The sequence below is a fragment of the Bufo bufo genome, chromosome 6 (assembly GCF_905171765.1).
Source record: "Bufo bufo chromosome 6, aBufBuf1.1, whole genome shotgun sequence".
Lineage (NCBI taxonomy): Eukaryota > Metazoa > Chordata > Amphibia > Anura > Bufonidae > Bufo > Bufo bufo.
In genome coordinates, this window is record NC_053394.1 from 342449413 (window position 1) to 342475200 (window position 25788).

Below are 25788 nucleotides of genomic sequence, written 5' to 3' on the forward strand. Positions count from 1 at the left end.
CGAATGTGCGCTAGCATATGTAAATATCCGATCTTATCATTTTATGGCTATTTGTGTTCTTGTCCTCCTCTGTTTTGTACATTTGCATAAAAGTTCAGCGCAGACAAGGTGAATTCTTTGTTCGTGTAAGCAAGCATAGCCACAAATATATAATTCATGCTCCAGTGAGCATCAGTATATCGGTATACGGTAAGCTTCACTAATCTGCTTCATCAGATTTTATAGGGATGATCTCAGAGGGAAAAGGGAAGTTATATGTAAGCTCTCACCCTCCATCACCAGATTTACAGGGTTCAATGATTTGGTAGGAAGGTGGATAAGCTGGAGAAGTTGACTAGCTTTGTTCCATTGTCTGTGATGGCAGGCAGCTGTTGCACAGCCATATTTTAAGTGTTTTAGATACTATAGAACGACAGGAACTGCAGAAGCAATAGCTCCCATGGCTGTGGATGATGGTCATGGAGGTTTTTAGAATGCTGAAAATTTAACCAGGAGAAGGAGCCCACGTTTTTATTTTGCTATGGGGCCTTCTTCATCAGCACATGTAGAAATTACATACCAGATTTTTCACCCTATAAGACGCACCTGCCCATAAGATGCAGCTAGGTTTTAGAGGAGGACAATAAGAAAAACATATTTTTAATTAGACCTCAGATCAGACCACCAATCGGACCCCCAGTGTTAATCAGACCTCAACTCACAGCCCCAATCAGATCCGCAATGTTAATAAGACCCTCAATCAGACCTCAGATTGGACCCCAATGTTAAGAAGACCTCAGATCAGACCCACAATCAGACCCCAGTCTGATTGTGGGTCCCATAGTATTCACCGTGACATTTTCCTCCCACTTTGAAGGGGAAAAATTACGTCTTATAGGGCGAAAAACATGGTACATCTGCTTCTGTTCTGGTGCTTCCCCACCCAGTTTTGATTTCCAGCTCTGTAGCCAATCCCTGGCCTCCACAGTCACATGTGGTAGGCTGGTAAGTCGTCGCTGCAGAACCAGTTTTTCAGCAGTGATGACATACATGACTACCTAATGTAAGCACTGAGACCAGTGATTACTTGCAGCGATCATGTGGAGCAGTCATCACAAAGACCACCAGAACCACGACAGTGTTGGTGCTGGAATGGAGGGGAACTGAACAGGTTGATGAGCTTTATTTTTATTTTACAACATTCCTGGCCTTCTGCAAAAATGTTTGGGTTCCCGTCATACCCCTTTAAGTACTTCTATCTCTTCACCTTGCATACATATACCATTGCTTTCACCATTTGCAATTGTATGCATGTCTATTTTTTCATTAATCCATAAAAAAAAAATAATCAAATTTATGGTATATCCGCAGCAGCTCATATATATAAAAGTCCAGTTTTGGCCATTCAGCTGACCGCAGACGTCTCCCAGCTAGAAATTTGGCCTGTCAGGTTATAACATTTAAAGGGAGTCTGTCACCTCCATATGGCCATATACAGTGCTTACATGGCTCTGTACACACCTATACAGGATTGGAACGGTACCTTTGTCTTTGTCTTTAGACTTGCACCAGCAGAAAAAAACTAGTTTAATTCATATGCAAATGAGCACTCCGCAAGTGCCTAGGGGCGGAGTTCAGTGTGTAGGTGCCCAGGCTGCCCTGCCTTCTTTTCACTTTACTCCTCCCCAGCCTCTGCCTTTGCCCGCCCTCCAAGTCTCTTGCCTCATCGATAGGTCCGGACTTGAAGGGCGGGCAAAGGCAGAGGCTGGGGAGGAGTAAAGTGAAAAGAAGGCAGGGCAGCCTGGGCACCTACACACTGAACGCCGCCCCTGGGCACTTGCAAGTGCTCATTTGTATATGAATTAAACTTAGTTTTTCCTGCTGGTGGAAGTCTAAAGAAAAGAACCAAGGTACCGTTCCAATCCTGTATAGGTGTGCTACAGAGCCATGTAAGCACTGTATATGGCCATATGGAGGTGACAGACTCCCTTTAAGCCATGGTCTGCTGAAAGTAAATTTGCATGGCATGACCTGCCAAATTTGGATGATCGTGTGAGCAAATCCCCCTCCCCCCCCCTTTTTTCTTTTCTTTTCTAATCTAATACGTGTTTGATCTGATGGTTTTGCCTGGCTTGATGCTAGTGGGAACGTTCATACGTTCATCCCACGGACGATATATCGGCCACATTCTAGATGATGTAACTGTCATGTGTAAGACCAGCTTCACAGATGAGTCTCCACTTCTTGTTGCACTTTTACTTCTTTAGAAACCTGGCAGCTCCTAACTTTTTTTTATTTTTTTTCTTGTCCGGCAATAGGAATAGCCGATCCAGCAGTATGACCTCCAAGCAAGAGACAGATTCTGATACTCAAGAGCCCAGCAATTCATCTGACAAGAGTGTGCCCGACTGCCCACCCCCTCGCCATCCCACCCCATGTCCTCCAGTGCCCCTCCCCAAAAAGCACCTCTCCTATGGAGATGGTGGGGAAACAGAGGCCTCTGCCCTTCCTCCTCCTGACCCTTGGCTGGACTCTGCAGCCTCTCCTCCTTCTACCGAGCCTACCCAGGCGGGCGCTTGCCGCAGGGATGGACACTGGTTCCTGAAGTTGTTGCAGGCTGAGACAGAAAGGCTGGAGGGCTGGTGTAAGCAGATGCAGAGGGAGACGGGCGATAACAACTTGTGTGAAGAAGGTAATCCTTTTAATGGTTCTGGGTCATAGGTGTCCAACTGGCGGTAATGTTGGGTAGTTAACGTGTATGGATGGCGGAATTAGGTCATCTGACAGATGTCTTAAGAACATTGAATAAGTGGGTGAAATGGCATCCAGTATAGTGGGCCCTAGGTAACATTTCTCTGCAGCCTGTGTCTCAGTAATGGTGCTCGCTTCTTCTGGCCCCCGACTTCCAGTTTATGGGTGCAGTTTCACTAGCACTGACAGGATACGGTATATAGGCCCTAATCTTACAGGGCATCTGTCAGCAGATTTGTTCCTATGAAACTGGCTGACCTGTTACATGTGCACTTGGCAGCTGAAGGCATCTGTGTTGGTCCAATGTTCATATGTGCCCACACTGCGGAGAAAAATGATGTTTTAATATATGCAAATGAGCCTCTAGGAGCAATGGGGGCGTTGCCGTTACACCTAGAAGCTCTGCTCTCTCTGCTATTGCCACGCCCTCTCCACTTTCACAGGACCAGGCAGTTTAAACATGATCACTCCTAGCCTTGTCAATCACAGTGCAGAAGGCGCGGCAGTTGCAGTGATTGCTGAGCCTCTAGGTGTAATGGCAACGCCCCCGTTGCTCCCAGAGACTTATTTTCATATATTGAAACATCAATGGTGGCACATATGAACATGGGGCAAACACAGATGCCTTCAGCTGCCAAGCGCACATGTAACAGGTCAGACAGTTTCATAGGTACAAAACTGCTGACAGATGTCCTTTAAAGGTGCCTTTGCATGGGTCGTGGTTACATTCCATAACATTTACAGGGGTTATCCCATAAGGAAGAGTTAGCACCAATCCATAGGACAGGTGATAAATGTATGATCATGGGGGTCTAACCACTGAAACCCCTCTGTTCACTACGTGGGTCCCAAGGCCCCTTTTACAGAGAAGTTTGAATGGAGTGGCATTCATGCATGGGCTTTGCTGCTCCTTTCAATGTCTATGGGACTGATAGCGACAGGTGACATATAGGTGATAAATGTATGACTGGTGGGTACTGTGGTGAATGGTTGTGGTGTAACCCCTTTAACACAGAGTCTAAAACCATAGACATATAGAATTTCATTCAAATGTAGGATTTACCTTTGTACTTTTATTTTGCTTTCATGCTGTTTTTGTAGCTGTTTTAGGCTACTTTCACACTATTAGTTTGTCCGGCAGGCTGTCCTGGCAGGGGAACAGCCTGCCGGAGCCGTACTAGCACACTCGTGTGCTGCCAGAAGTCCGGGCCGACCCCATCCACTATAATGGGGATGGGCGGGAGATGCGGCCGCAGCACTGCAAACATGCTGAGAGGCGGCCGGACAAATACCGCAGCGTGCCGGAACAGTGCCAGTGTGAAAGTAGCCATATATATATCTGTGTGTGTGTGTGTGTGTGTGTATGTGTGTGTGTATATATATATATATATATATATTATACACACACTCACAGGAGCATGTGATGCTATTTTGTGGTTTGGACGCTGTAGCTATTTCCATTAGTCCTTTCTCAGTGAGAACCTGGTGCCAGTAGCCAAGCTGGCAAAGTAAACGCCAATTTATCTCCCAGATAAGCATGTCTCTCTTGAAACGTGTCCATCCTGACCTCTGCCTTCTGCTTGCAGTGATTGGGAAGCTCCTCAGTGCTGTTGGCAGCGCTCAGCTTCTGATGTCGCAGAAGTTCCAGCAGTTCCGTGGCTTGTGTGAGCAAAACCTGGTAAGAGGTCCATACAAGAGGAACAAGCATGTATCCTGTGTGGGATTTATTTTATGTGCATAATATCTAATGAAAATCTTGACTTTTTATACTTTTTTGTTATTTACATATTCACCGTAAGATCAATACAAGCAAGGCCAGAATATATTTGAGCAGCCAATTATTAGGCAGCCTTGAAAGGCCCACTTCCCCTCCATAAACTTGCCAGACGTCCACTTTGTCACCACTGCAGCCAATCAACGGCCCCAGCAGTAAATTGCTCCTTTTCAGTCAAGTCAATTGGTCACATGGCGCAATGGGGGCAGGTCACCACTGCAGCAAATGATTGGCTGCGGCGGTTTCAAAGCCGATGTTGACAGAGGGCGACCTGAGTGGGGAGCAGGTAAGTATGCTTCCCTTTTGCAGGTCTGGCCAGGAGGAGGGGTTTGCCCAACCCCCCAGAAGGTGGCCAACCCCATTAAGACTGTGGGGCATAGAAATGGATCATCCTGAAGCTGTATGTGGAGTAGATTACTTTCTTTTTTAGTTATTATGTACTGAGGCAAGTGAGCCTTAAGGCCCATTTACATTGCTCAACTAAGCAGACGATTGTTAGGAAGGAATCCTTGCTTGCTTGTCAGTGAAGGAGACCACGTTTACATGCAGCGATCTCCTCCACAGTATGGGGAGGACTGATCGCTAATGTCATCACTCGTCCTCATACAGAATCATTATTTGCGGCACAATTTGCTGCCGGCAAACAATGATTTAGGTGTCCGGATGAAAGATACAATTGCCCGAAGAACAAGTGTTACTTTCAATCATTCATCGGTTAATCGTCGGCACCTTTACACGGCAGATTATCGCTCACAAACATTACTACAACCGCTTGTTAGCGATGATCTGCCTGATGTTTGGCCAGTGTAAAGGAGTCTTTAGTGGGGGGAGCCTGGAAGGTTGGTTAAATATAAGTGTATTATATATAGAGTATATTGAATGCATAAAAAATGATACCATTGTCTGGTCCACAATACGTTCAACAAGCACACAGAGCAGAAAATGGTTAATCTGCAGCTGGAAACATGTCGCCAGTCCGTCCCTGATATACACCGCCTTCCCATAATATCTATTATGACTTGCACATTCCTAAATAATTAATCCTATAGTTTAATTCTGGCCTGCCTAAATTATTCAGTTGCATTTCTGTTGACCTTGGATTCAGTCATTTTAGATATTGGGTCCTTCTCCATCTAAATGGAACAGATGCGGTTAACATTAGTAAATTCTGTGTAACCTGGATGATGAGATCCCAAGAACAGGAGATGTCCGACACACACACGTCTCCTAGATAGATGAAAGCTAATGGTTGCATTCTCTGGTTGATGAACTGATGGCATACCGTAACGTGTGTCGGCTTGGTCATGTATTCTTATAGTGGAGGGAGTGGTTTTTAGACCCCTCTGGCCTACCCATTTGAGGAATCGGTGGAAGTCCAAGCTCATGGACCTCCATCAATGTTCTCTTCTGACACCGCTATAAGACATATCAGAAATGTAAGTTAGGTTCCCCTTTAAAGGGTTTCTATCACTTCATATGACATAATTAGCTGGCAGACACTAGCGATCTGCTAGTGTCTGCTCTGGCCAACCATCCTACTATAATCACTTGTGGGGCAACGGTTTTGCTAAAAAACTAACTTTTATAAATATGCTAATGAGCCTCTAGGTGCTATGTGGGCGTCATTAGCACCTAGAGGCTCCGTCTACCTTCATACACAGCGGCCGCCCAGCACGTCCCTCCAGCCCGCCCATGTCCTCCTCCGTGTGACGCAGCGGCCGAATTCTTGCGCATGCGCCGTGCGCGGCTGTATTCGGCGCATTAGAGATGTCTGAGCTCGGAGCGGTCAGACATTCAATGCGCATGCGCGGCTGTATTCGGCGCATGCGCATTGAATGTCTGACCGCTCCGAGCTCAGACATCTCTAATGCGCCGAATACAGCCGCGCACGGCGCATGCGCAAGAATTCGGCCGCTGCGTCACACGGAGGAGGACATGGGCGGGCTGGAGGGACGTGCTGGGCGGCCGCTGTGTATGAAGGTAGACGGAGCCTCTAGGTGCTAATGACGCCCACATAGCACCTAGAGGCTCATTAGCATATTTATAAAAGTTAGTTTTTTAGCAAAACCGCTGCCCCACAAGTCATTATAGTAGGATGGTTGGCCAGAGCAGACACTAGCAGATCGCTAGTGTCTGCCAGCTAATTATGTCATATGAAGTGATAGAAACCCTTTAAGTAATTTTCTGATAACCTAGCATTAACCACCTCAGCCCCCAGTGCTTAAACACCCTGAAAGACCAGGCCACTTTTTACACTTCTGACCTACACTACTTTCACCGTTTATTGCTCGGTCATGCAACTTACCACCCAAATGAATTTTACCTCCTTTTCTTCTCACTAATAGAGCTTTCATTTGGTGGTATTTCATTGCTGCTGACATTTTTACTTTTTTTGTTATTAATCGAAATTTAACGATTTTTTTGCAAAAAAATGACATTTTTCACTTTCAGTTGTAAAATTTTGCAAAAAAAAACGAGATCCATATAGAAATTTTGCTCTAAATTTATAGTTCTACATGTCTTTGATAAAAAAAAAATGTTTGGGTAAAAAAAAAATGGTTTGGGTAAAAGTTATAGCGTTTACAAACTATGGTACAAAAATGTGAATTTCCGCTTTTTGAAGCAGCTCTGACTTTCTGAGCACCTGTCATGATTCCTGAGGTTCTACAATGCCCAGACAGTACAAACACCCCACAAATGACCCCATTTCGGAAAGAACACACCCTAAGGTATTCGCTGATGGGCATAGTGAGTTCATAGAACTTTTTATTTTTTGTCACAAGTTAGCGGAAAATGATGATTTTTTTTATTTTTATTTTTTTTCTTACAAAGTCTCATATTCCACTAACTTGTGACAAAAAATAAAAACTTCTATGAACTCACTATGCCCATCACGAAATACCTTGGGGTCTCTTCTTTCCAAAATGGGGTCCCTTGTGGGGTAGTTATACTGCCCTGGCATTCTAGGGGCCCAAATGTGTGGTAAGGAGTTTGAAATCAAATTCTGTAAAAAATTACGAGTGAAATCCGAAAGGTGCTCTTTGGAATATGGGCCCCTTTGCCCACCTAGGCTGCAAAAAAGTGTCACACATCTGGTATCTCTGTATTCAGGAGAAGTTGAGGAATGTGTTTTGGGGTGTCTTTTTACATATACCCATGCTGGGTGAGATAAATATCTTGGTCAAATGCCAACTTTGTATAAAAAAATGGGAAAAGTTGTCTTTTGCCAAGATATTTCTCTCACCCAGCATGGGTATATGTAAAAAGACACCCCAAAACACATTCCCCACCTTCTCCTGAGTACGGCAATACCAGATGTGTGACACTTTTTTGCAGCCTAGGTGGGCAAAGGGGCCCATATTCCAAAGAGTACCTTTCGGATTTCACAGGTCATTTTTTCCAGAATTTGATTTCAAACTCCTTACCACACATTTGGGCCCCTAGAATGCCAGGGCAGTATAACTACCCCACAAGTGACCCCATTTTGGAAAGAAGACACCCCAAGGTATTTCGTGAGGGGCATGGCAAGTTCCTAGAATTTTTTATTTTTTGTCACAAGTTAGTGGAAAATGATGATTTTTTTTTTTTTTTCTTTTTTCATACAAAGTCTCATATTCCACTAACTTGTGACAAAAAATAAAAACTTCTATGAACTCACTATGCCCATCAGCGAATACCTTGGGGTCTCTTCTTTCCAAAATGGGGTCACTTGTGGGGTAGTTATACTGCCCTGGCATTCTAGGGGCCCAAATGTGTGGTAAGGAGTTTGAAATCAAATTCTGTAAAAAATGACGAGTGAAATCCGAAAGGTGCTCTTTGGAATATGGGCCCCTTTGCCCACCTAGGCTGCAAAAAAGTGTCACACATCTGGTATCTCCGTATTCAGTAGAAGTTGGGGAATGTGTTTTGGGGTGTCTTTTTACATATACCCATGCTGGGTGAGAGAAATATCTTGGTCAAATGCCAACTTTGTATAAAAAAATGGGAAAAGTTGTCTTTTGCCAAGATATTTCTCTCACCCAGCAGGGGTATATGTAAAATGACACCCCAAAACACATTCCCCACCTTCTCCTGAGTACGCAGATACCAGATGTGTGACACTTTTTTGCAGCCTAGGTGGGCAAAGGGGCCCATATTCCAAAGAGCACCTTTCGGATTTCACAGGTCATTTATTACAGAATTTGATTTCAAACTCCTTACCACACATTTGGGCCACTAGAATGCCAGGGCAGTATAACTACCCCACAAGTGACCCCATTTTGGAAAGAAGACACCCCAAGGTATTCGCTGATGGGCATAGTGAGTTCATGGAAGTTTTTATTTTTTGTCACAAGTTAGTGGAATATGAGACTTTGTATGAAAAAAAAAAAAAAAATCAGCATTTTCCACTAACTTGTGACAAAAAATAAAAAATTCTAGGAACTCGCCATGCCCCTCACGGAATACCTTGGGGTGTCTTCTTTCCAAAATGGGGTCACTTGTGGGGTAGTTATACTGCCCTGGCATTTTCCAGGGGCCCTAATGTGTGGTAAGTAGGTAAATGACCTGTGAAATCCTAAAGGTGCTCTTTGGAATATGGGCCCCTTTGCCCACCTAGGCTGCAAAAAAGTGTCACACATGTGGTATCGCCGTATTCAGGAGAAGTTGGGGAATGTGTTTTGGGGTGTCATTTTACATATACCCTTGCTGGGTGAGAGAAATATCTTGGCAAAAGACAACTTTTCCCATTTTTTTATACAAAGTTGGCATTTGACCAAGATATTTCTCTCACCCAGCATGGGTATATGTAAAATGACACCCCAAAACACATTCCCCAACTTCTCCTGAGTACGGCGATACCAGATGTGTGACACTTTTTTGCAGCCTAGATGCGCAAAGGTGCCCAAATTCCTTTTAGGAGGGCATTTTTAGACATTTGGATACCAGACTTCTTCTCACGCTTTGGGGCCCCTAGAATGCCAGGGCAGTATAAATACCCCACATGTGACCCCATTTTGGAAAGAAGACACCCCAAGGTATTCAATGAGGGGCATGGCGAGTTCATAGAAAAAAAAAATTTTGGCACAAGTTAGCGGAAATTGATATTTTTAATTTTTTTCTCACAAAGTCTCCCGTTCCGCTAACTTGGGACAAAAATTTCAATCTTTCATGGACTCAATATGCCCCTCACGGAATACCTGGGGGTGTCTTCTTTCCGAAATGGGGTCACATGTGGGGTATTTATACTGCCCTGGCATTCTAGGGGCCCTAAAGCGTGAGAAGAAGTCTGGAATATAAATGTCTAAAAAATTTTACGCATTTGGATTCCGTGAGGGGTATGGTGAGTTCATGTGAGATTTTATTTTTTGACACAAGTTAGTGGAATATGAGACTTTGTAAGAAAAAAAAAAAATAATTCCGCTAACTTGGGCCAAAAAAATGTCTGAATGGAGCCTTACAGAGGGGTGATCAATGACAGGGGGGGTGATCAATGACAGGGGGGTGATCAATGACAGGGGGGTGATCAGGGAGTCTATATGGGGTGATAACCACAGTCATTGATCATGCCCCTGTAAGGCTTCATTCAGACGTCCGTGTGCGTTTTGCGGATCCGATCCATCTATCAGTGCATCCGTAAAAATCATGCGGACATCTGAATGGAGCTTTACAGGGGGTTGATCAATGACAGGGGGGTGATCAGGGAGTCTATATGGGGTGATCACCACAGTCATTGATCATGCCCCTGTAAGGCTTCATTCAGACGTCCGGATGCGTTTTGCGGATCCGATCCATCTATCAGTGGATCCGTAAAAATCATGCGGACGTCTGAATGGAGCTTTACAGGGGGGTAATCAATGACAGGGGTGTAATCAATGACAGGGGTGTAATCAATGACAGGGGGGTGATCAGGGAGTCTATATGGGGTGATCACCACAGTCATTGATCACGCCCCTGTAAGGCTTCATTCAGACGTCCGGATGCGTTTTGCGGATCCGATCCATCTATCAGTGCATCCGTAAAAATCATGCGGACATCTGAATGGAGCTTTACAGGGGGTTGATCAATGACAGGGGTGTAATCAATGACAGGGGGGTGATCAGGGAGTCTATATGGGGTGATAACCACAGTCATTGATCACGCCCCTGTAAGGCTTCATTCAGACGTCCGGATGCGTTTTGCGGATCCGATCCATCTATCAGTGGATCCGTAAAAATCATGCGGACGTCTGAATGGAGCTTTACAGGGGGTTGATCAATGACAGGGGGGTAATCAATGACAGGGGGGTGATCAGGGAGTCTATATGGGGTGATCAGGGGCTAATAAGGGGTTAATAAGTGACGGGGGGGGGTGTAGTGTAGTGTAGTGGTGCTTGGTGGGACTTTACTGAGCTACCTGTGTCCTCTGGTGGTCGATCCAAACAAAGGGGACCACCAGAGGACCAGGTAGCAGGTATATTAGACGCTGTTATCAAAACAGCGTCTAATATACCTGTTAGGGTTAAAAAAAAATACATCTCCAGCCTGCCAGCGAACGATCGCCGCTGGCAGGCTGGAGATCAACTCTCTTACCTTCCGTTCCTGTGAGCGCGCGCGCCTGTGTGCGCGCGTTCACAGGAATTCTCGCGTCTCGCGAGATGACGCATATATGCGTGACTGTGCGCAGGGCTGCCACCTCCGGAACGCGATCCTGCGTTAGGCGGTCCGGAGGTGGTTAACATTAAAGGCTATGTACACCTTTTGGAGGCAATTTTTTTTTATGATCGCATGTTAATCGTTTTTGGCTAAAAATCATTTTTTCAATTGGTCTTTATTAAAAAAAATATTGAGCCATACAGTCACAAAGGGTTAACTGTTTTTCTAGCTGTGTGACTGGTACTTTCACTTTTACTTTGTCCTGGTCATCTAATAACCCTTATCTCTAAACTACAGAGAGGTCATTTAAGTCACATTCTTATCAGTAAGATAAGAACTGAGCTATAGTGAGTGTTTGTAAGGTCAGAGAGAAGAGATAAGGAGTCCGTCAGCTCCTGGCCTGACGGAAAAGACAGACAGTCCAAAGGGTGCTACTAGAGCAGGGGTGCACAACCTGTGGCCCAGGGGCCTCATGCGGCCCTTAATACCATTCTGTGTGGCCCCCAAACCATCTGGTAGCAGACATGTATGTCTATTGTGGCTGCTCACATATATCACATATATCTTGCATGTATTCCCTCATAGATGGGAGCACTAGAAGTGTAAGTAGACATTTATGATATATACTGTATATTCTATATGCCATAAATAAAATATTTCTGTTGGTAATACCCCTTTAAGTTTTATTTCCGGCCCTTGTAATTGGTTCAGGCTGACAATGTGGCCCCCAACCAGAAAAGGTTGTGCACCCCTGTACTAGAGCATGTCAGCTCTGTACAGAAAAAAGGATTCCATATTTATAATTAAACCAATTTAAAAAAATAGTTTTTAGCTCAAAATGAGTACAGTGCAATAATAATAAAAAATTGCCCCCAAATGTTTACATGGCCTTTAAAGGAGTATTCCACAGGATAGGGGATAACTATGAGATTGGTGAGGGTCTTAATGCTGTGACCCCCACCGATCATAAGAACAGGTCCCCCGAAATGAACAGAGCAGCAGGGTGGGCATGTGCACTGCTGCTCCACTCATCTCTATGGGAGTTCCGGAAATAGTCGGGCGCTGCACTCAGTTGTTTCCGGAAGATGACTGAAGGAGGTACGGGGTCCCGTTCTCATGATCAGGGGGGTCTCATAGGACCCCCAATGATCTGATAGTTATCCCTTACACTGTGCATAGGGGATAACTTGTCACAACCGGAATACCCCTTTAACTTGAAAACAAAAGATATATTTGAAACTGATGGAACTGTTTCCCGATCTAACATTTGCATTTCACAAAAATATAGATTCTTGGCTTTTCTGGGAAACTGATGTCAGAGGAGAAAATAAATATTTAACTCAGATCCATGTTAAATATATCTTACATTCACCGTAGCCTCAGATGTGCTGTTTAGGGTGGCAACAAGATTATAGGATTTGTCAGCGGCTATGGATAAAATTCCAGGAAAAATGGTTAGTCAACCCGTAAGGAGATTTTCCTTTTCAATAGAGATGCATTGTGTGGTGGTGAGTTTTGCCTGGATAGTGCTCAGGGGTTTGTCGGCTACGTGGGAGGAAGCTGCAGTATTTAAGGATGTGTTGTAATGGGTGCATTAAGCCAAAAGGTTTCAATGGAAAGGCAGTAAAATAGTCATTTGATATGTTGTATCCGCCTGTCTGGGAGCATTTGTTCTAAAGCACATTAGGGCTCTCATTTCAGTATTAGTCGTTTCGATGCACTTATCGGGTTGGATTAATTTACTTTTATTTTTGCATTGTGAATTATTGTGCTGCTTCCATCGTGCATTGTGGTATATGTGCTTTAAATGGCAAATGAATTAAAGGCTATGTGCACGTCTGGAAAACGGATAGCGCTGGTTAAAAATAAAAAAATTTATGTACACAGCTCCCCTGCAGACCATTGTGCTTTAATGATTCCAGTCTACAAACAAACCCTGCGTGCAGCCGCATTCGGATCACCCCCATTGATAATCCGCGTATGGATCCACGGCATGACAAACTGCAAATCCACAGCAGAAATTCAAGGATCGGCCTCATATTTCCGCCACTGATCCCCATGCAAATACATGTCTGAATTTTTGATGTGTATTAAAAGTGGGTGAATGTACTTTTAATCTCTCAATACATCTAAAATGAAGCAGCTTTGTAACAGATTCCTTCCATTTGTATTTCTTTAGCTTCTATGCAGCTGAACATAAAATAGGGGGCAATTGGAAGGAAGTACGACTACAGAATAACTCAAAAAAGTTGACTGTTACCATGGAGACGCACATGGGCTCATTTATTAAGACCGGCGATGTATACACTGGTCTTAATACCCCTGCGCTGGCGACGGAGGCGCCAAACCTATGTAGAGGCGCCGGCCGTGGAACATGGTTTAAACGACGCCAGCTCCCTTGCTGCCGTAGTTTAAGATCATTTTCCACGCCATAAACCGGTGTAGAAAATGGTAAATGAGACACATCGGCCGCCCACACCACACCCCCTTTTTCGGCCACCGAATCGACACCAAAAGTACGGCAAAAAGTGGCGTACTCCACATAGTCAATGACCCCCATAGTTTGCATAGGCGATGTAGAAACCCAAGACCATTTTTTTTTTATTTTCGGATACTTACCAACATCTCAGTTGGTAAAATTGGGGGTTTTCTTCCTTCAATTTCAAGGATGTTTTTCCGATAGCTTTAGAATTTTTGTATAATCTTGACATGTACATCTCCTGCTGTGCCCATGTTCCCTGTTCACTCTCTCTCATCTTGTGTGAACTGTAATGTAGTGGGAGGGTTGTCAGGTTGTCATAGAGTGTGTTAAGCATGGATACGTGGCTACCCAGCTGTATTGTGTACTTGCCCAGGGGAATTGTCTCGATAATCTATATCATTTGCCTAAAAGGAATGCAGTTGAAAAGTTGCTGTATAGAAGGTGCACAGGGCTGTCATTTCAGCTGTGACAGAATGGTGCGAATATGGGGTGAAAAAAAGAAATTGATCAATTACATGGTGACATTTTTTTAAATAATTTCTGCCACTTTTTGATTGTCACCTATAAATCAGTGTCTGCCGGTGTAAAAGGGGCTCTAAGGCTGTATATAGTTCTCCCCTGTCATTGTAAACTCTAGTGCTTCATGGAAATTGCAGTAATCTATGTCATTTCTCTGCCAATTGGCTCCCATTCGTTGCAGGTACCATAAAACACTCATACCATTCTATCCTGCCCAACTGAGTAAAAAAAAAAAAATTGGAATGTGCTTTTTTGTACAATCATAACTGTGAAGGAACAGTTATGTTTGGGCTTCCCTAATGTTTTTTTCAACCTTATTATTCTTTGTTTCAGCTGCACAGCTAGATGCATTTCTCTAAGAAACAGTTGGTGTCACCATTCTGGCAGCACTGTACTGCTGTGACATCCTTTCCACTATGTTTGTTTTCAGCTCTGAGCTCACAGAATAGATGAGGGGGAAATCAAACTTACAGACACACAGGGGGCTCAGAAGTAGAGTAGAAGCAGTTCTTTTATCAGGCTCAGGATCTCAGAAAGCTCCGACACGCCCCCAGTTTCTCTCAGCCAGTCTTCTTAGTCTCTGTTACCAGGAACCGATTTTGCCCAACAACAGACAGTGGACTGTGACTTAGGTGGAAGTGAGACCCCTAGTGGCCATGACTTTACAGCTTTTTTTTAGGTGGATGCAGGCAGATTTTTTAAGGGTACTTTCACACTAGCGTTTTTCTTTTCCGCCATAGAGTTCCATCACAGGGGCTCTATACCGAAATAGAAATGATTAGGCATATCCCCATGCATTCTGAATGGAGAGCAATCCGTTCAGGATGCATCAGGATGTCTTCAGTTCAGTCGTTTTGACTGATCAGGCAAAAGATAAAACCGCAGCATGCTACGGTTTTATCTCCGGCAAAAAAAACTGAAGACTTGCCTGAATGCCGGATCCGGCATTTTTCCCCATAGGAATGTATTAGTGCATGATCCGGCATTCAAAATGCCGGATCCGTCCTTCCGGCCTGCGCATGCACAGACCAGTAAATATGGGGAAAAAAATACAAGACCGATCCGTCTGTCCGCATGACAAGCGGAGAGACGGATCCGTTCTTGTAATGCATTTCTGAGACGGATGCGCATCCGGATCCGTCTTACAAATGCTTTCAGTCACATGCGGATCCGGCGGGCCAGTTCCGACGACGGCACTGCCCGCCGGATCACACTGCCGCAAGTGTGAAAGTAGCCTAAATGAAGTGATTTAGAATTTTGCTAGTTACACTATTTTCTATTAAAAGAAAAGAAATTGTGTGAAAGTACAGTGACTCTTTCCAATATTATTAATATATTTACCCCAATGTTTTTTATTTTTTTGGTTTTTTTTAAGACTTTACAGGCCTCCTATGATATATAAGGGGCTATAAAACCGATTTAGGTCTTTGGTAATGGCCTGCCGTTATGAACTCTGCTCTTCCACAGATATATCTCCTCGTCTATATATGATATTGTAATGCCTTGGAGCAGAGTCTTCCATTAGCAGTTTAGATAGCAAAGCACTTTAAGGCAGCAGTCCTGGAAAAAAAAAATATTTTCCAGTGTACAACTATTGTTGCCGTGTAATGAGGTATAACCCATATGCAGCCATCTATCAAAGTACCTCTCGCACAGCCGGATTTCCGGAATAAATCCTGGGATATTTTTACAGTGCAATAATTAGGATCAGAAATATTGTGTGCTTGCTATATAGGAAGATGTCCTATTGCTTTGTAATGTGCTATAGATAGCGCTGTGCAATGCACATGCTGCTCAAGGAGATAGATTTATTGTCCCACGAAAAATATACCACAGTTTTCAAACCAGCACCTGGATCTGAATTCTTTTGTAATTGCAGATAATTAAACATTTAGTACAGCCACTGAGTTATTTAATAAAATGTATCTGTATAGCGCCACCTGCTGTTTTTTTTTTTTTGCTCACTGAGATGGCCGTACATGCTCAGTTTCATGCTTCAACTGCCTCCTGAGCTGTGATGGGGAGAGCAGAGACACGCCCCCTGAGCTGTGATGGGGAGAGCAGAGACACGCCTCCTGAGCTGTGATGGGGAGAGCAGAGACACGCCCCCTGAGCTGTGATAGGGAGAGCTGAGACACGCCCTCTTAGCTGACCCAGAATAGACACTCCCCTTGAGCTGTCAGCTTGATATAACTAGCAGAGCAATGAATGTGGAGATCTCTGGATCCATGTGAAGTACAGGGCTGGTTCTAACTTTGTTAGAAAGAGATTGTCATGTCCTATATGATGACTGATTTTAATTTTTTACATTAGTCATGGGATAACTCCTTTTAATACTGTCTATAGTGAATACAGCACAAACCTAGAGAAGACCGGCAGAAGGTGTGCCAAATCTATCACATCGCCTTCGCTGCGTGGATGGATTTTGTGCAGCCTGATAGACATGTTGGAGAGTTTTCTCAGACTTAGGACTCATCCACACGACCGTATGTATTTAGCGGTCTGCAAAATACGGATACTGTCTGTATTGCATCCACATTTTTTGGAGACCCATTGACTTCAGCGAGTCCGTGGTCTGCATTTTGCGGTAAGGTTTAGGACATGTTCTATTTTTATGCGGATGGGACATACCGATGTGTAAAGTGCATGGATCATCTATGTGCTTTCTGCATCCATATGTCCATTCCGCAAAAAGGTAGAATATGTCCGCTAAATGCCGACCATGGACCCATTGAGGTCAATGGGTCTACAAAATAATGCGGATGGCACACAGGCCACCTCAGTGTTTTGCGGATCCGAGGTTTGCAGACTGCAAAATCGCCACGGTCGTGTGCATGAGGCCTTATGCCACTTCTTGGCTGGATTACGTTTTTACCAAAGTTATGGCGCAGTATATTAATAAACGTGATGCATTTTAGGACTCCATTTAGCTATGTCTGTTTTTTTGTGCAGTTTGTGGCTGAATTCTCATTTGCCGTCGTAAAAATCTGCCCCAATGTGCTGTATTTGGCTAATGGGGTGGCAATTTTTACCAAGCTTTTGGTATCAAAAAAGTGATTTCCCTGGCCAAGTTTTCTTTATATTGACCATTCATAAAAACCATTGAATTGCTCCTGAGCCGCCCCACCTCAGCCCCAGAGCAGCTTCACTTTCACGGAATGCAGGCTGTCACAAAGTGTGCCTGGTAACTACCCTGCTGCCCTGTGGGCTCATTGTCGGATTTGTTCCTGCCTGTGAAATGATTATTAAAGTGGGCAATTGCTTATGATGCAATTCCCAAATATGTTTAAAAGGGGTTTTTCCACAAATTAAAGAAAAATATCTGGAGTAATGCACGCCATTAGGCCCCATGCACATGACCGTATTTTCAGTCCGCATGCGATCCGTTTGTCCATTCCACTCGCCCACAAAAAAAAATAGAACATGTCCTACTCTTGTCCATTTTGCAGACAAGGATAGGACATTTTTACAGCGGTAAAAAAAAATGGCTGTATGCGTGAAGCCTTATGGTACCTATATCACTGCAGAAACCGCTGCTCTCCAATGTTATTTTCACCCTTCTTAGCTGCTTTACTCACCTCTCTGCAGCTCCTCAGCTTTCTGTGGGTGACCATCAAGCACCTGCATCTCCCAGGAGTGCGCCGCGGCCAGCTATTTTTAACCATTTCCTCCCCTGCAGAGAAAATACCCCCTCGCTCAAAGCCCCAGCTGCAGGGAAGATAGAGTGAACCAGAATTTCAGCCACATGAGAAACAGCAGGGGGCGCTACCAGAAATGAAAATGTAATGTACATAAAAAAAACGAACGATATTTTTATTGCATGTATATTGCAATAATACCTCATTTGTAATATTTTTCGTGGGATAACCCCTGTATCTGCAAGTTGCCTTCTCTTTCCCATTATGTATAATACCGTATATTGCATATGTCTTTGGTATGACGTAGTGCAGGAGACTCTGTGTAGCACAAGTGATTCTGTCACTGACCGTGGGACTCAGATACTGATTAATCCACGTGTGCTTCTTGGCGAGATTCTAAAAACCTGTATTGTGGAAGGACATGGAGGAGGGAGTGTGCGACAGCTGGTAATGTAGTCACACTATTCAGTAATGTGCTGGGAGAATGTGGAAGGGGCAGGAGATTGTGAGGACATATAAAACCCCTGGCACTCTGATGGGCATGTGGCACATCTAAGTGACTGCACAGCTGATCTCACATTGCTGTGGGGGATGTCTCTGTCTCCGCTCGTCGAAGGTTTTATTATAATGCTGTATAAAAAAAAAATCTAAAATAACCTCACGCCTCACCCTTTATTCCTTCTTTCTAGAACCCCAACTCAAACCCACGTCCATCAGCGCAGGACCTTGCCGGATTCTGGGACCTGTTGCAGCTTTCCATAGAAGATATTAGCATGAAATTTGATGAACTCTTCCAGCTCAAGGCCAATGGCTGGGCATTGAGCGAGATCCCTGATAGAAATGTAAGTATTGTTTCCTAGGCGAATAGATGCACGCTCCAGGAGTTTATTTGTAAAGATCAACCGGATCAGCAGGATCAACCCTATTAAACCAGGCATATTGTTGGGTGGGGTTGATTCTGCTGACATCCAGTGATACCTGTCGGTTATGGTGTTCCCAAGAAAAGAGGGTTTTGTTCTTTATACACATGAGGGCTTTGGTGCACCGAGGGATGGGGCGTAGCCTGTCGGCTTTCTGGTGATGGTCACACCCCTCGGTGCACTGAAGCACTATTTATTTTATTTTTCTTGGGAGCACCGCAAACAGCTGCATACCTAACCAGGCCCTATGCCTGATTTAATAGGGGTGATCCTGCTGACAGGTGCATTTTTTAATTTCTCACCATTTTCAAGACTTCAGTTTGCCGTCAGCCAGAAGCTGAAAACCCTGTACAGAACCAGAATGCACTCTGTTCCGTTCCGTTCCCATGACGCACAGAAATTTGCTGCAAGCAGTGTTTTTGAGTGCGTCATGGGATACGGAGCAATGTAAGTTAATGGCGCCGGATCCGTTTTCTCGGACACAAAAGAATCCGGCACCAAAACCCCTGTAAGTCGTCTTGGTCATTTTAGAGATAATACAACCGGATCTGTTCATAACGGACGGGTGCAGATGGTTGTATAATCCTAATGGAAGCGTTTCTGCTTAATCCATGATGGATCCAGCAAAAAACGCAGATGTGAAATAGCCTAAAAGGCAATCGTAAAGAAATTGTCTCTGAAGGTGTTCATAGCCTTTAACTAAGAAGCAGCCACACAGATTCCGAGATCTTCACATAACTTACATTTCTGTGCGTAGTCTCCTCTCCTAATATTTACACGAGACATAACCAAAGGAATATAAACCAGAATCCAGTTTTGTTCAAAGCCTCCCATTGCTTTCTGTACAAAAATAGCAGTTTTTTTATTTTTTATGTGCTTTGCCAAATAAACACTGGGAGCACAGAGTAAGGCCATGGTAAAAGTGGCGCCGTTAATAATAATTTGGCCGGGTTTTGCTGCTCTCCATATGTCTTTTCATTAGCACAGTATCCTTCATGCATGACTTAGTCCTGACATTTTCCAAATTCCCACAAATACAGCACTCCCCTCCGAGCAGCTGCCGTCTGCTTTCTCCCCAGCGTGGCCTTTATCCTATTATTTTCGTTGAAAGCACTTTTTGTCTCTGCTCTGACAAAACGTATTCACAAGATCTCAATATCCAAACTTACGTCACAGGGATGGGTAATGGGTGGAACACCAGTATGATAGGATATTTCCATAACCTGTAATGCAGTAACTAAAGAGGAGGCGCCAAAATCCCTAGGATCTGGGACTTGGATTATAAAAAAAAACCAAAAAAAGAATCTATGGGGTTTGTACAGGCAAGTGGAGTGACAATACTTACACACTCTCAGGGTGTATACACTTTCGGGATCAGATCACATATGGTCAACAGTGGTAAAAATTACACATACAGCAGTGGTGTAGAAAATCAAGGCGTGACATATAAAATCAAAATATTAGGAGTATCTGCTCCTGATGAAGGGGGCCCATTAAGAGGCCCCGAAACGCGTTGAGCTGCTCACTCCCCCACCCTGGCTTTGGAATAAAAGAAAAGAAAAAAGAACAAAGACTCTTGAGTGGTCATTGTTCGTTTCTGATATCTCTACGGGCGACCCAGGCGCAGGAGGTGTGATGTGGGTGTCTTGATCTTTATCCCACATTACCCTCCTGGGTGAAGTGAGTCACTAATATTTTGATTTTATATGTCACGCCTTGATTTTATACGCAATTTTCTACACCACTGCTGTATGTGTAATTTTTACCACTGTTGACCATATGTGATCTGATCCCGAAAGTGTATACATCCTGAGAGTGTGTAAGTATTGTCACTCCACTTGCCTGTACAAACCCCATAGATTCTTTTTTGGGGTTTTTTATAATCCAAGTCCCAGATCCTAGGGATTTTGGCGCCTCCTCTTTGGTCCTTTTTAGCGTTTCGGCGCAACATCACTTTTTCATTCCTATCACCTACCCTGAGGGCATCAGGGTTAGGTTGAGACCATTGGCAGCCTGCCCCTCCTTTGCTCTACCAATAACGTTGTATAATATATTTTTGTCCAATTGAGTTGAACCTTGCTTTTAGACTGTCTGCCTTCCCTTTGGCGCCCTGCGAAGTTATTCCTGGACCCTCGTCTTGAAGGCCCAGCGACTAACCCTCTTTTTTCTTCTTCCGTCTCTGATATGCAGTAACTAACCAGGCATTAGAGTGGACGCAGATGAAAAAATAAGGAAAAATAAAATAAATATTTTAAATAAAAGTGTGTCTTTGGGATGGGGCAACAGAGTTTTCTCAGTTCCACGTGGCCGCCCACTGCCGATTGTGAATAGGGAATATGTACATTGAGGAAGAAATACAGCACTGGGTTGTAAAAAGGTGAAATTATTGTATTAATTCTCAATATTGTAACATTGCTAAGGCTAGTTTCAGGCACAGCAATCCGGCAGATAAGAGCCTGCCGGAGTTCTCTGGATCCGGCATAGCCGGATTATGCCGCGTACCCACTGGACTCCATTGACTATAATGAAAATCAGCGGGGATCCAGGCGCTCCCCGGCATATATGATGGGTGGTCATGAGCGAAGCCACTTCGTTCATAACTTTGGAATAATACTGTACGGAGATTCGTCTCTGTACGGTATTAGAATGTATGGGCTCCCATGAGCCGAAGTTAGTTATTCGCCAAGTGGCGCGTGACGTCGTTGAATAACTTCGGTAATAGATTTTTATTATTATCCAATATATCTTTACCCAACTTATAATTCATTATAACATAATATCACTTCAAATCATAATTTTTCAACATTTGAAAATAATAAAATGAATAAAAAGAGGAAGAAAAAAAACAAAAAAAAAACACTTTAAAACTTGAAACAGAACTCGACTTCTGTTCCGAGGTAGTAGTCGGAACTGAAGCAGAGTTCGGTCTGAAGCCTTAAAGTGGTTTTCCACTTGAAAAATCAACTACCAAAGTTATTCAACAAAGTCACGTGCGACTATGCAAGTAACTAACTTCGGCTCATCGGAGCCCATACCTTCTAATACTGTACGGAAACGGATCTCCGTACAGTATCAATCCGAAGTTTTGAACAAAGTGACTTTGGATGTTACATCTCGCTTCGCTCATATCTAATGGTGGGATTTGGGCCGTGTAGGTTTTTGTTTGTTTGTCTAATGCACAGCAATCCAGGAGGGAACCCCTGCCACAGTTCTCTGGATTCGGCATAGCTGGATAGTGCCATGTGCCCACCGGACCTCATTGACTATAATGATCCAGACGCTCCCCAGCATATATGGTGGGATTCGGCCAGTCGACGTATTTGTTTTTTTTGTCTAGCTGACCTTTATGCCAGGAGGCAGACGGATCTCCACTAGTTTCCCTTATAGTGAATAGGGTCCAGCGGGCAGGTGGCACTATCCTGGTACGCGGGATCCAGAGAACTTGGGCAGGCTGTTTTCCGCCGGATTGCTGTGCTGCATATGCGAAAGTAGCCTAAGATAGAAGAATGGCACCCATCGTTACTCTGTACTTTGCTTGTAGATGCTAAATAATGGGGGGGGGGGATAAAAAATTAAATCTCATTGTTTTTATCCATCCATTTCACAGGAGATAAAACGACCTCCTCCCCCTGTGCCAAAGAAACCAGCCCGACCCAAGCCTCCTCTGAGTCGTGACAAGGCACCAGGCCCCTCCAACAGCGACAAGCAGCGACAAGAAGCCCGCAAAAGGCTGATGGCGGCCAAAAGAGCGGCCTCGGTGCGCCAGAATTCTGCCACAGAGAGTGCGGACAGCATCGAGATCTATGTGCCAGAGGCACAGACGCGGCTCTGAGTGAGAGAGCCTCTGGTGTGCCAATCATGGGGAAATGGAGGGTCTTGGCAACTATAGACTTACTGACAGACTCAAGTGGGAGACACAGGGAGAAAGGCACAAGAGCACGCTAATTCTAGGCGGCTGAACCTGGCAGTCACAAGGTGCTGTCAGGAGGGTTCCACAGATGGTGTGCAGGACTTTTCAATTAATTATTCTTAAAAATTAAGGAGATTTTTCATGTCTGTGTGGGGAAGAGACCCAAATTGGAAGGTTTTTTGGAAGGGGTATCCATGTTATGCAGCCCCACTAACCCCTCTCCTTATCTGGGCCGAGGCAATAAGGCACCCCAAAATCTCACTATTGCACAAAGACTGCACCCTGGTTTTGGACGGTCCGCCATCTTTGTATCACCCCTTGTCTGTGATAAGTAGCACCTATTGCAATAAGGATCAACCCCTCCGCCCCCCGCCAGCCTCCCTCTCCTTATAAAGCAGGAGCATGCAGATTTGTATGGTTCCGATTAAACACTTGCCCCCTAAATTTCATCTGTTGGAGTAGACCGCCGGCTTGGTAGACGTGCACATTGCTCTGCAGCATTTGTAGATGCAGTGCTCTGCTCCCAGCAGAGGGCGGCAATGAGCAGCTCTGCACAATCAATGGCAGCCTCTGCACTGCAATGCATTGTTGACTTTACTAGCAGATGATTACATTTTATTTTATTTTATTTTTTTAGTGCTAATTATGAATGTCGTTCTGATTTAGACCCGGTTTTAAATGAAGACAATATTATTGCTGTTGAAAACTCCAGTCTGCAAGCTAGGCCAGCAATGCGAAGAGAAACAAAGCACACTGTACTATATAAGATCACATACCCCGTACACTGTCGTCAACCCACCGACCTGTGGCGATGCACAGTATCTCAATACATTGACAGTTTGCCATGGCGCACTCTATCGTGATGCTGAGTATCTCTATACATTAACCTTGAACATGCTGCGCTGTATAATGCTGCTGAGTATCCGTTCACCAATAATATGCAACCTCATTGTATGACATAAATTTTCTACACGCCAATGAAAACATCTCCGCGTATAGCGATACCACGTATCTCTATGCTCTGATAACACACATCAACGAGTAGACATATTGTACTGTACGGTGATGCTGAGGATCAGGTCACACCGTATAATGATGCTGAGTATCATACACTGGTGACATCACAAACTCCTTCCCCTGCCCACTTCTTCAATCGATGACATCATTTGTAGGTTTCTTCCCCACGTGAACCAGACAGGAACGAACTTCACGTTTTGCAAACGTGGAAACAGGATTTTTAGGAGAAAAAAAAAATAAGTTTAAATAAAAAAAAAATTAAAAAAATATTCAGATGTTTTGGAATTTTGGAGAAAAAAAAAATCTATTCCTAGGGATGCACCCAATAAAGAGCAATAGAGCCTGATATGTGGAATTGACTCTATTCATGCTGTGCCTGGAATAAGGAATTTGTAGCAAAGCAGGTCTGTTGTATGAGGCCCTGCTGATTTCTAAATGTATTTTACACTCGAATTCTATTTTGCATCTCGTTACATCATCAGATGGAATAATGTCCCACAAGTGGGTTTTTAAATACTTGTGGACTAAAAACGCCCAAAAAATAGGGGTTGCTGATTTTTCTTCTATTCTCTATCAATGGCAGTGAGACTGTGATGTTCTGTGGACGTTACATCCAGCGAGATGAAACCACACAAAGGGCTATTTATATTTAAAGATATATTACGAGTCTTCAGACAGGTCATGCTGGAGAGAAGTTAATGTGTACAGTTCGGAAATATCATGCATGTGATTTTTTTAAAATATATATATATATAGCATTATAAGAAATTAAGAGGTTACAGTTTACACTTAGTATTACTTTTATTTTTTGTTACTGGTGAATATAGCAACCCCTGACCCCTGTTCTTGCAGCTTATTAGAGCTTTTACAACTAAACCAACGTCTGTTGTATCATTGTGCCAGATTGGTCATGTAACTTAAAGGGGTTTTCCAGGATTAGAAAAAAAAAAATGTGGCTGTTTTTATTTTTCTCCCCAGAAAATGTGCAATGCTTGTCCGTGGGTTGAGTCTACTTACCAGGGTCTACAATAAAGTGAAGGTCTGAGCTAAGCTCCAACAGTAAAAACATCTTCTTTTACAAATTCTCTAGAAATATTTTGATAAATAGATATTATTTATTAGTGGGAAAAAAAAAACTAAATTTATTCATACCCAGACCAGACTCCTAAATTAATTCAGACCCCAGACCAGACCCCTAAAATTATTCATGCCCCAGACCAGACCCCTAAATTCATTCATACTCCTAAATTCATTCAGACCCCAGACCCCTAAATTTATTCATACCCAGACCAGACCCTTAAATTCATTCAGACTCCTAAATTCATTCAGACCCCTGAAATCATTCAGACCCCTGAAATCATTCAGACCCCAGACCAGACCCTTAAATTCATTCATAGACCAGACCCCTAAATTCATTCATCCCCCAACCAGACCCCTAAATTCATTCATAGACCAGATCCCTAAATTCATTCATACCCCGACCAGACCCCTAAATTCATTCATACCCAAATCAGACCCCTAAATTTATTCCGATTCCTAAATTCATTCAGACCCCAGACCAGACCCCTAAATTCATTCATACCCAGACCAGACCCCTAAATTTATTCTGAATCCTAAATTCATTCAGACCCCAGACCAGACCCGTAAATTCATTCAGACCCAGATCAGAAGCTTTTCAAACTATCTCAACGAACATGTCTGTTGTCAGCTAATGTGAACAAACGGGCTTTGGTTACAAGTCTATTGTCTTATTACATCATGGAATGTCTAACTCACATCGGTCATGCCATTTAAAGGGTATTCCAGAATTAGGGAAAAAGTGGAATTTTTTCTCCTTCTCTTGTCTGTGGGCTGCATCTGCTTACCTGGGTCTATGGTCAGGTAAAGTTTTAAACTAAGTGTCAAGAGATGTCTTGTTTTATAGATTTTCGAGAAATATTTGCCTAAATATTATTATTTTATTAGTGGGAAGACTAGATCACTTATTTAACCAAAGGGGTTTTTCTTTAATACTTTTTATTTATCATGTGCTTGCAGCATGCTGCTCTGGTCCTCCATGTTCTGGTCCCCATGGTTGGCTATGGGCATTGTCACTTTCACTGCACCAGCCAATGACTGGCTTCAGCGGTAACATGCTGCTTGTGACCTTATCCCAGCTTCAGCGAGTCATTGGCCGGAAGCGCTGCT

The 25788-nt window shown here is 43.8% G+C and overlaps 1 protein-coding gene across 3 annotated transcripts in view; it reads left to right on the plus strand.

Moving 5' to 3' along the window:
* The window catches only part of DLGAP4 (DLG associated protein 4), a 146091-nt gene extending 122144 nt beyond the window's left edge, over nucleotides 1-23947 (plus strand). For all 3 annotated transcript variants that reach the window (XM_040434917.1, XM_040434920.1, XM_040434919.1), the window contains 4 exons: nucleotides 2298-2671; nucleotides 4317-4408; nucleotides 18444-18596; nucleotides 22282-23947. In XM_040434917.1, coding sequence (XP_040290851.1) covers nucleotides 2298-2671; nucleotides 4317-4408; nucleotides 18444-18596; nucleotides 22282-22506 — 844 coding nt within the window. In that variant the 3' untranslated portion in view covers nucleotides 22507-23947. The remainder of the gene's footprint in view (nucleotides 1-2297; nucleotides 2672-4316; nucleotides 4409-18443; nucleotides 18597-22281) is intronic.
* Nucleotides 23948-25788: the final 1841 nt, after the last annotated feature.